The sequence below is a fragment of the Choloepus didactylus genome, chromosome 2 (genome assembly GCF_015220235.1).
Source record: "Choloepus didactylus isolate mChoDid1 chromosome 2, mChoDid1.pri, whole genome shotgun sequence".
NCBI classification, from domain to species: Eukaryota; Metazoa; Chordata; class Mammalia; order Pilosa; family Megalonychidae; genus Choloepus; species Choloepus didactylus.
Window position 1 is genome coordinate 69,679,314 of NC_051308.1, and position 11,440 is coordinate 69,690,753.

The 11,440-nt window shown below is 34.3% G+C and overlaps 1 protein-coding gene across 1 annotated transcript in view; it reads right to left on the bottom strand.

The window, feature by feature from the left end:
* RGS18 (regulator of G protein signaling 18) overlaps positions 1–10,697 on the bottom strand; it is a 28,626-nt gene extending 17,929 nt beyond the window's left edge. Inside the window, exons 1-3 of the mRNA XM_037825138.1 lie at positions 10,374–10,697; positions 9,801–9,902; positions 8,668–8,729 (exon numbers count right to left, since the gene is read on the bottom strand). Coding sequence (XP_037681066.1) covers positions 8,668–8,729; positions 9,801–9,902; positions 10,374–10,492 — 283 coding nt within the window. The 5' untranslated portion in view covers positions 10,493–10,697. The remainder of the gene's footprint in view (positions 1–8,667; positions 8,730–9,800; positions 9,903–10,373) is intronic.
* Between the last annotated feature and the right edge of the window lie 743 nt (positions 10,698–11,440).

Sequence of the window (11,440 nt, forward strand, 5' to 3'; positions counted from 1 at the left end):
TAGAGTTTCTGATGTTGTAGGGCTGAGTGAGGGGCCAAGAAATTTTGTGTTTCCAGGTGAAGTGGCATCTGGTACCACACTTGAGAACTATTATCTGCATGGCAGCTCAAGCACAATAGAATGAGAACTCCTGACTGGAAGTCAAGAGAGCTGGGTCTTAATCACTTTACTTTATTAAATTACTTTAGGCTTTGAATAAATGATCTCTAAAATGCATTTTTTCCTCATCTATAAAATGACAATTATAAAAATATGTTATTGTTCTATGACTCTGAAAATGTCTCTCTGCTCTGATTGTTCGTAAGAATTATCTGGAGAAGATTTTGTTTTTGTTTTTTGTTTTTTGAGGGATGGAATTTTCATTTTCAGGAATTTTCAGTTAATTAATTTCGAGTGGAATATATTATTCATAATGCTTTTAAAATGCTCCCTGAGAGCCACTGCATTAATGATTGCTTGCTCTGCAGTGATTTGCTATGAGTAGCTTGTTAATAGTTAAGGCACATTATCACATATTGCCAAGAGGAACAAAATTCTGGCATTATGACTGGAAAAAATGTGAAAAAAGGATTTTATAATTCCCTTTTTTTGTTTGACTAAAATTCATGTATACTTCCATTCCTTATATCCACTGATCTCTACAACTTTCCCACATGGTCAATGACTATTTCTAACATAAAAAGTCCCATACAGAATGAAATAATAAGAATGAATCTTTATTAGTAGAATTATAACTATAGAGGTTTTGCATTTCTACCATGTTTAAAGGGTTTGGGTGCTAAGTGATTCTTTTATGCATTAGCACATTTAAACTTCACAACAGATGCTTGAAATATGTTCAATATATTCAGTTTCATAGATGAAGAAACTGTGGTTTAAGTAAGTTAAACTGCCCCAGATCTTACTTTTAAAAACTGCAGAATTTTGTCATTCAAAGGAAGGCAATACTTCTTATGGTAGAGAGAATAATGGTCTTTCAAAGGTTTCCATTCCCTATTCCCCAGACACTGGAAATATACTACTTGACATGGCAAGGGGACTTTGCAGATGTGACTAAGGTTAAGGACCTTGAGAGGGGAAGATTGTCCTAAATTATCCAAAAGGCCCAATTTAATCACATGAGTCCTTAAAAGTAGAAGAGGAAGGCAGAAGAGTGAGTTAGAGAGATGGGATGTGAGAAGAACTTTACCTTATATTGATGGCTTTGACGATGGAAAAGGTAGTAATGAGCCAAGGAATATGGTAGCCTCTAGAAGGTGGGAATGGCCCTCAGCTGAGAGACAGCAAGAAAATCAGTCCAAAACTGCAAGGAACTCAATTCTGCCAACAACCCAAATGAACACGAAAGTAATTCTCCTCTAAACCATCCAGATAGGGCCACAATCTATCGACACCTTGATTTTATTTCAATGAAACCTGTATTGGACTTCTGACCTAAAGATCTCTCAGATAATAAAAGTTTGTTGCTTAAGATCACTAAAATCACAGCAGCAATAGGGAGCTAACACTCTCCTCAAATTATGCTTTATATATAACCATTTGTTTCTCCTATACAGAGAACATGTACTCTGTGTCATGAAGCATCATATTTTTATGTTGTAAGCAATCCTTTGAATACATTAGAGTGCCAAGAAGGTAATGTTTAAGGAATTCATAGTCAAAAATTGACATGTCAACCTACAGATATCTCTAAGCATCAGAGTATGGGGAGCCTCCAACAATTCCCATGGAAATAAAAAACAAAACACTGTTATGGATCTCTCACCCCAGTGCTCCTGCTATTGGGTTTGCTCCAGGGGAGGGGGCTGTTCTGATATTTCTTTTCCTAGTAAAGTGACCCTGAGCACCAAATGTTAGTGGTTAGATTTTAATGAATAAATTAGGGAAACAAGTGGAGAAAAGGCTCAATAAGAATTTGAAAAAGCATCATTAGTCTGACAAACAACTTTCAGAATGTGTCTGTAGTCATTGGATGCTAGTGAGATAATCCCTAGTCAAACACAACCTTCTTATGGAGGCCTTAGGACTAAGAGGTTCCTGAATGAGTCAGCAAACTGTGACCACTGAGAAGAAGCAAGATCGATCAATATGGTTGATGTTTAATCCACTCTTTTTATTTCTCTAGCACAGTCAATGTATTGTTCTCAAGATTTATTTCACACGCTGAACAGTGTGCTTTTCTCAGAATGTAAAAAGAAATTTAAAGGGGCAATGGTTCTTTGAAACATTTTGATAGCAAACTTTCCCCAAATACTTAGAAATGTGCAGGTTTCAGAGTAAAGTCAGTAGTCTCTCTATTTTTAATGTTTTTAAAGCAAAATAGCTGCCAATTTGAACATCAGGGTGTCAGACTTGCTGATTTTACCCCGCCTTATAGAGATTATTGCTCTTGGTGTGCTCCCATTTGATTTTCCTTCCCATAATTCTCTTTCACACACACTCCTATCCCAGTACCTTAAGTGGGATGAGTCATTACTAATGTTCAAGGCTACAATAATTCAATGTTTGAAAACTATTTTTTTTAAATTTCCTAGCTGCTAAAAAAATCACCTTACAGTGGGTTAGGTTAAACAATGTAATGAATTGGCTCATGGTTTTGAGAGTGCGAGAAGTCCAAAATCAAGGTTTCAGCAAGATGATGCTTTCTCCTTGAAGACAGTGGCATTCTGGGTCTGGCTGCTGGTAATGCTTGGTGCTTAGCTTTCCCATCCCATGGCAATTCAAATTCCTTTCTCTTCCGGGTTCCACTGACTTCCAGCTTCTTGCTGCAACTCTTTCCAAGGCCTTTCTCATAAGGCCTCCAGTAAAAGGATTGAGATCCATTCTAATTCAGTTGGGCCACAACTTAAAAAACTGAAGGAGCCTCATCAGAATGTCCTATTTACAACGGGTTCATACCCTCAAGAATGGATTAAACTAACGGCATTTTTTTCTAGGCTGCATAACTCCAAGCCACCACAACCATGTTGCAGGATCCTGTCTATACGTCAGGTGAAACTGGAGCCTTAGCCTGATGACTTGAGGAAATAGGCTGAATAGACTAACTGGCTTGAGCCAATCTTTAGGCAGTTATATAGCCATGTCCTAGCCTCTAGTCAGAACAGTCAAAAAAAAAGAAAAAAAAATTCTTCTTGAGTTCTTTCCTCTTGCTGAATCTTTAGCACAAAGGAAGCCAGCTGCTTAGCACTCGCACATTCTTCCTCTTTCAAATTTGTAAAATATTTTGCTTTTCATTTCCCAAAATTAAAACCCATTTTTTTCCTGGATCAATTTCTCAAAAATATTTATATTCTCTCAATTCATTCTCTAATAACTTCCTTCAGAACTGATTGATTCTTTGCACTTTCTAATAGAATTTTGAAATTCCTTATTATTATAGGGTCAATGCCTTGATATACTTTTCTTGGTAGCTGCTATAAAATAGGTATCGCAAGAGGATTTTTGGCTAAATATTAGGAAGCAAAACCGCCAAATGATTGTGAGAAGATTTTTCAGCTCAGCTTAATTAAAAGAAATAAAGGTAGTCATATGGAATTGTACATTCTGTTAATATTAGAAAGAATATCACTGGGTGTTATTGTTCTGTTTGTTTATGTAGTAGGGCCTGCATTTCCCCCCTTCCATCATAGGAGGTATTTTAGCTTGTCCTTACTTTCCCTCTGTCATTATTTAAATGGAAACTGAGTAAAGTTGATAAAACCAAATGCTGTTACAATGAAAGAACAGTCTGTTCCAGCACAGGTTTAGTTCAGAAAGAGGAAATCATTTATCTGTTTTATTGGGTTTGTGGATAAAGTTTCACTGACCCCAGTGAAGGTAAAAAAAGAATTATTTCAGTTTATTCTATACACATCTCACGTATAAGCATGGATTGATCAGCTTTTAAATGCCAAATCATTCCTTAAGTGGGTTATACACAATTGTAAAGATTTCAGGATGATATGGTCATTGCTTTTCCTATTAATGTATCTCAATTTTAATAAAATATCTTGTGCTGACACATAAAAGGGATTGTACATATGGTGACAGGCAACTGAAATTGTTACTTCTTTATTAAAAATAACTTCCAGTGACTTTCTTTTAATTATTTATGAAACACCCAGTATAAATCTGAAGACAGTGTTGTATTCTGAGAATACAATAATATTAATTGCAATTGTAAGAAGTTTTGAGTGTTTACTAAATCTTGGCAGATTGCCATGTGGCTCATTTGTACAATGCCATTTAATTTTCATATCAACCCTACGGAGTCAGTACTATTATACCCATTTTTACAGATGAAGAAGTTAAGATTCAGACACTTAAGTCACCCTAAATCTTACGGCTAGTAAAACATAGCACAAATATTGGAAGCCAGGTTTACTTTATTTAAACTATGAAGTTTTTGCTACTAAACTACCATAAAGATAACGGAGTCTCTACTTTTGAGGGATATGGGGATTAACGGGCAATACAGGTATGTGCCAAGGACTAAGGAAGAACAATTGCAGGAGTGACTTTTCAGTTTGGAGCTGCAAGAGAAAATCAGCTTTCTTGGAATTCAAAAGAGAAGTCCTTCAGAAAATAAAATAGCCATTGTTTAAAAGTTCACAAAGCTCTGTGTCCACTATGTGCCAGCCACTGTGCTGGGGAATATTACACAGCAGCCTTTGTTAAAATGGTGAGTCTTCAGTTTGATAACTACATTTAAAATGAAGTCACAACACTGAAGTCAAGAAATGTATTCCACATGGGATGAGTTAACCAAAGCGAGTGGATTTTCTTTGCAAAATATAGATATAATAGTGAAAAACAAATAGTAAAGCTAAAAATGACTTAACGGTGAATGGAAATGTGGCTCACTTATGCCAAGGTTCAAGTAAATTGTTCTTTAAAAGGTGATGGACAATGTTGTACAGTTAGTTCCTGTTTCTCTTACTTACTTTGGGCAGCTGCACTGAGTCAGGTCACAAGGGAACTATTTCTCACCCGGAGGCAGCAGCGTACTAAACAGTCCTTCAGAAGGCGGCAGTGGCAAATGCAGCTGCCAAAAGTGCTTGATATAACCTGGGATTAGAATTCACACTGGAAGAAGCTGGCTCGATGTGTCATACAAATATGAAATGCTTGTAATTGCATGTTTCTAAATTGAAACTCTAGCATCTGTTGGAATATTTTCTGATGCCAAGAAACCAAACGAAACAAAATTCAAGAAACTGAAGTTGGATACCCAAGAGCAATAATATCTTAAGTACTGAGTTACATTGTTTCTCCTTTAATATTTGGACTTATAGCTCTTGACCTGCTATTCTTGCAATAATGATTTATTTATTGGATCCATTTATAATTTAGACTGAATATTTATTTTTATTCTTTAGATCAATTAAGAAACTGGGTGTCTGCTATGGGTAAGCTTGATTCAGAAATTTGACTTTGCAGAATACTGGAATCCCTTATCTTGCAGAAAATTGGTAACTGAAAATTGGGAAGGGTAACTTGCAAAGCCACAAGGTGAAAACTGTAAGAAGTACTCATTTCCTTCCCCAAAAGAAGTTGCAGTTCCTTTCAGACATTACACAAAGTCAATAGCATTTTCCATAGCATAATCAGTTTATATTTTTAAATCAAGGGGATGCAATGACTTATATATCCTACTTTTATCTTACATATTATGAATTATTCTCAGAAGCTCCAAATGCTAATATTGTACAGCTTTTTTGTATTTCCGCCAAGGGAGGAATAAGAAAGTGGCTGATTCAACTTCATCTATTTGGTTTTGGCTACTTGTAAAGCAAATGATTGCAGAATGCCATGTGGGGATTTTCTCTAGGATTAATTACTCTTCCTAAATCTTTCTCTTTTTTGAATGGGTAATGAGAGTATAATGGAATTACTGTATAAAAAATTATTATGTTAAAGAAATAAATTCCATTTATATTCTACTTCCAAATGAAATTTGACCATCTGACTTGACTGATGTCTGTCAAGTTGGGGAGTAGAATGAAAAAACAGAAAAACTGATAGTCATGATTATTTTTCATTAATAATAGTAACCTTTTACATTTGTGTAGTGCCTAAAATTTACTAGTTTTTTATTCATTACCTCATTTAATCCTGCCAGAAATCTATTTCTATGGTAGGTAAAGGTATTGTTATCTCTTTTGACAGCTGAAGAAGTGGAAGGGAGATTGTGCATCCGTTATGTTGGAGAAGAGAACTAGGGCTCAAATCTCAAAGGCATCCTTCATGGTACAACTTTTCTTAACAAAAAATTCAGTTATATTATGTGAGTACTTAGTATTTAGCTCATTTGAGGGATGCACAGAGGAAAAGGCAACTGCTTCCTTCTAATAAGTAGTTAAATTGAAAAAGTTAATAAAATATCTTGTGCTGACACATAAAAGGGATTGTACATATGGTGACAGGCAACAGAAATTGTTACTTGTTTATTAAAAATAACTTCCAGGGACTTTCTTTTAATTATTCATGAAACATCCAGTATAAACTTGAAGACTGTTTTTTTTTTTACTTGCTCTGACCGGTGATGATACTAAAGAGCAGTGATGTGCCAAAATGTAGTAAATAACAGCAAATAAGAAGAGAAACAAATTGTGGTGGAATGGATTATGGAGGAAATTTTTATACAAAGTTGTAATTAGCCTATTAAGAACTAATTGATAATAGGGCCTAAACCAAGACAGTGGCAATCGATGGGGTAGGTTTAATATATATTTGGCAAGACTTTTAACAATAGTTGAGAAATGACTGGATATTGGGAACAAAGAAAAGTGGGTAGTTGAGGATGACTGTTTAAGTTACTCTTTTTCCAAAATAGGAGTGTATTTTGGTTTGCTAAAGCTGCCAGAATGCAGTATGCCAGAAATGGTTGGCTTTTACAATGGGGATTTATTAACTTTCAAATTACAGTTCTTAGGCCATGAAAATGTCCAACTCAAGGCATCAACAAGATGATACCTGGACTTTGAAGAAAGGGTGCTGGCATCTGGGACACCGCTGTCACACAGGAAGGCATATAACTGGCATCTGCTGGTCCTTTTTTTTTTCCCTGGTTTTGTTGCTCTCAGCTTCTGGCTTTAGTGGATCCCTCTGTCAGCTCCTCTGGGGGCTTTCTTTTTCTGAGCTCTCTTGGCATTTTCTGCCTTTTATCGTCTCATAAAGGACTCCAGTAAAGGTTTAAGAGCCACTTGAATTGGGTGGGTCACATCTCAGTTGAAACAACCTAATCAAAAGGTCCCACCTACACTAGGTCTACACCCACAAGAATGGATTAAAAGAACATGGCCTTTTTGGGGGTACATAACAGTTTCAAACCAGCACAGGGTGATAGTAGCATTATGGTGAAATAAAGAAAAGAGAAAGGAGGAACAGGTCATATTTTCATCAGCCTAAACTTCTTGTCTTACCTCTATCCTCCATTCTCACTGATTATGTCCTTGCCTAGATTCAAGCCTTCATTTTTCTACCTATATTATTCTTTGTCTGAGCCAACATTGTAATTCAGAAGCAGAAGTCTATTTTCACTGAAATTGAGAAATTTTTCAGGACTAGTCCACAGAAATAGAATCCTTATGAGTAAATTAAAACACAAACAGGTTAACATGACCTTAAAGAAGGTTGGACAATTAAGGAATGTAAAACACCAAGAATGAGCCTAGACAAGAAAAAGATGTTTCGTCAAATGGAGCACGGCACTTGATGCTGAATTTAAGTATTATACTCACAGCTATCCTGGTAAAAGAAACCCCTTCTTACAGCAGACACCTTAGAATGTGAAAACCAAGAGCAAATGCCATGAACAGTAAAGAAATCCAGCTAGCCTCATCTTCAAGTGTTCTGAGGAAGAGCTGGGAAAGATTTCTGCTTCAGGCAAAGAATGAGAAAAGGAACAGGAAAACTTCTGAGGTGCAAACAGAAGCTGTGGGCTTGAAATGCCTAGTGATGTTTCTGCAGCACGCCGACCAGTTCAGTGTGAAGAATAAACCCTGTGCCTAGCCCCATATCCTCCTCTGTTCAACTTGTCAGTTTTGTTACTTCAAAGAAATCATGGACCAAGTAAGGACAAAAAAGCTCATTTGCCGGTACCTTATACAAATTGACAGTAGAGAAGTAGCAATCCAGGAAGCTTGCCCTCTAATCTGTGCTTTATTTTACATTAATATGTATGTCTTCATCTTCTATTAAATCCTTGCCCACTTCTCAGCTTTTCTACAAATGTCTGCCTCAAAAATAGATGACTGTTAGGGAGGTCTCAGTGTGAAACATTTATAAAATAAAATTTTAAAACTCCTTATTATTTTCAGAATGATTTCCTGAATGTCCCTCAAAACATTGCTTTAAATTTTACATAACCTTAACAATAAAGGAATGTGGATAATCTGTGGCTTAATAAAACTAAGGGTAGTTCATATCAGAAACACTTAAAAATTTAAATCTGTTTACCAAAGTATAGAAAGTTATTATTAGTATGCCAGCCATAACAAGTAATTCTTAATACAATGTGGATATTTTTGAAATACTTTCTTTCAGTTGCCTGTTCTATTTAGTTTCCTCCACTGATCAGAAACTCTTGCAAATTACTAATCAGACTTCAGTTTTGTATAATTACATGCATACGTTGTAAAATTTTCCATTAGGGAATAAAATATCTGGGGAGAGAATATCACTAACCTTTGTGGGAAAGCAGTTTGTCAAATGATTCACTCCATCTCATTGCTTCTTCAGGGGAAATTCTATTCAACAAACAAAATATTTTATAATGAAATGTATAGTAAGTCCATTTACAAATCTTCTCTAGCATACACTATGTTACAGCTCTTTTCAGTCATATTTCACCGGGTTTCTCCTTTGATTATTATAAAATGCAAGCTTAATTTACATTGGCAACCTTCAAAAACATTGATACAATTTCTTTTGGTATTTTGCCTATCCAACAAAGTATTAAAATAACATTAAATATTTTTTTCATGGTTGTGTGAATTGTTTTATTTTTTAAGGAAAATATAATCAGGTGTTATGTAAGAAAGTACCAAAAATAAAATCAAAGGAGACAGGTCAATGATTTTTTGAAATTCAGCAAATAAAAGAAACTACATGACAGTATCTTTCAGTCAAAAAAAATTCTTTTACTGCAATTTCCTTGAAATTCTTACCAGAATATGCTGCAATTTTTTTTTTAAACAGATACAGGAAGTTTGACTAATAATGTTCAAAAGGATAAGAAATGTAAAGCATTTTTTAAATACAATAAAATATTTTAGAGATTATGAAAATTTAGAGAGTTGATTGTATTTGTCTTAGATATTTCATTGGTCGTATTTCAAATTAGAAAGCTTTGATTTGGTTAATATATGGTGCTACTTTCTTTTTGAATTAAAAGTGGCTGAAATTGCAAAATAACAATTGCATTTTACTTGCTGCTATACATATGGCATTTGTTTTCAAACTACTGAAATTGATGGATAGCCATTTTCTGTTACAATATTGAATTGTGAAAACTCTTTAATGTGTAGTTCATCAGTTTATAAGGACTAATATATATCATTTAAAATTGACAGGTATGTAATTTTGAGTTCCTTTAAATTTGTATTTGATTACTTAATTCTAGTTACTAAGTTGGTTTAATTTTATGAAATATCCCTTGTTTCTTGTTTCTTGAAATGAGATATCTAACCTTCCTTATATTTCTATGTAACTTTTCCAATAAAATAGAAATCCCTAATTTTTTTCTTTCTTGAAATTTTAATGATAGAATCCATAAAATGTCCACACACACACAAAAAAAAGAATTAAAAATTATTCACCTTGAATCACTGGCCAAGTGCCCAGATCTACTGGAGTAGGTCTCTTCATGAAACTCGGGTTTCTGCAGGAGGAGACTTAGCCTATTTCTTTTTTCCTTAGCTCTAGAATAAAAAGGCATTAGCTTCAGAACAATTTGGATGACAGTTAAAATCTCTCCTCTGACTACCAAACAAGTTTGGAATTGGTTATCACCTGAACACCCTTACACACATACACTTTACAATGGTTTTCTTAGAGAATCCATTTAAATACTATGTGGAAGGATGAAGACAGCATATGTGAAATATGTTTCTTTTTTCACTCAGTAACTGAAAAATAAAATACTCAAGATTGTATTTCAATAAGGATTTTATTACTGTTTCTCCTGTGTGGCTAAAATTGTGGCACTTATTTTTTAAGTAATCACATCTTGGTTTTAACAGTTGTTTGCTGAGTAAATAAAAGGCTTTTTTTCCTATTGCAACAGTACAGTCAATATATTTCAAGTAGATATTTCCAAAACAAGTGCTAACAAATATTTGACATAAGTGCATTTTAAAAAGCATAAGGCTGTTTAAAAAGTTTGACTTTACCTGAGTTTGTCTTCTTTGCTTGTTTCTTCTTTTCCTGAACCATGCATTAACTTGAAAAAAGATTTTTCTTTTGATTCACACATATTTAATTGAGAAAAGAAAACCAATGATGTTTCCATCTTATCTGTCTAAAATAAAGAGATGTTTAATTTATTACATTGTTCTCTAGTTCACTTGTTAATGCTATTCTGTAGTTATACATGGAAGGATAGAAAGTTGTCTCAACTTTTTCAGCAATACTTAAGAAAAGAGTTAAGAGCTATGCTTCTCACATCTGCAAAAATGTAGAACTGAGGAAGTCAAGTACAAGTCTGTCCTGAGTTGTTTAGGGAAATGATACTACAAATTTGCAAAGTGACTCTTGTTCTCCAAGATAAAGGCTAGTATTACCACAGTGCAACTTCTTGTTCATGTTTGTGCAACTAGAATGACGCTTTAGTAGACTCAAATGCACTGTCATTTCCCACAGGAACTTTTTTAAGTACTTTAATGTGTGTAATGTGTGTTAAAATATGTTGTGGCAAAGTATTTCCACCAGGAGATATTTTCCCTTTTTTTAAAAAAAAAATGTATTTCACTCATTTAAATTGTATTAATTAAGTAAATTACATTTAATTAACAATACTACCTAATGTTAATTAAATTTGCTTGGCATTATCTGTTATTAAAATAAAGAAGAATGTAGATCATAGAGTTTGTGGTTGAAAGAGACCATAGAAAGCATTTAATTCAATAATTTCTAAGCACAGATCCATGGAATGATTTTAGACTTCTATGAAATTTTTACTAGTATCTGATGAAAATGAAAAAAAAAAAAAGAGAGAGAGAGAGAGAGAGAGATAATATGGAAAGCCTTTTTTTTTCTTAGAACTTGTTTAAGTTTGCTAAAGTTGCCAGAATGCAATCTACCAGAAATGGGTTAGCTTTATCAATGGGGATTTATTAGTTCACAAATTAACAGTTCTAAGGCTGGGAAAATTTTCAAATTAATGCATCAAGGGGAAGATACATTCTCTGAGGAAAGCCTTCTGGCATCTGGGGTTCCTCTGTCAAATGGGAAGGCACCT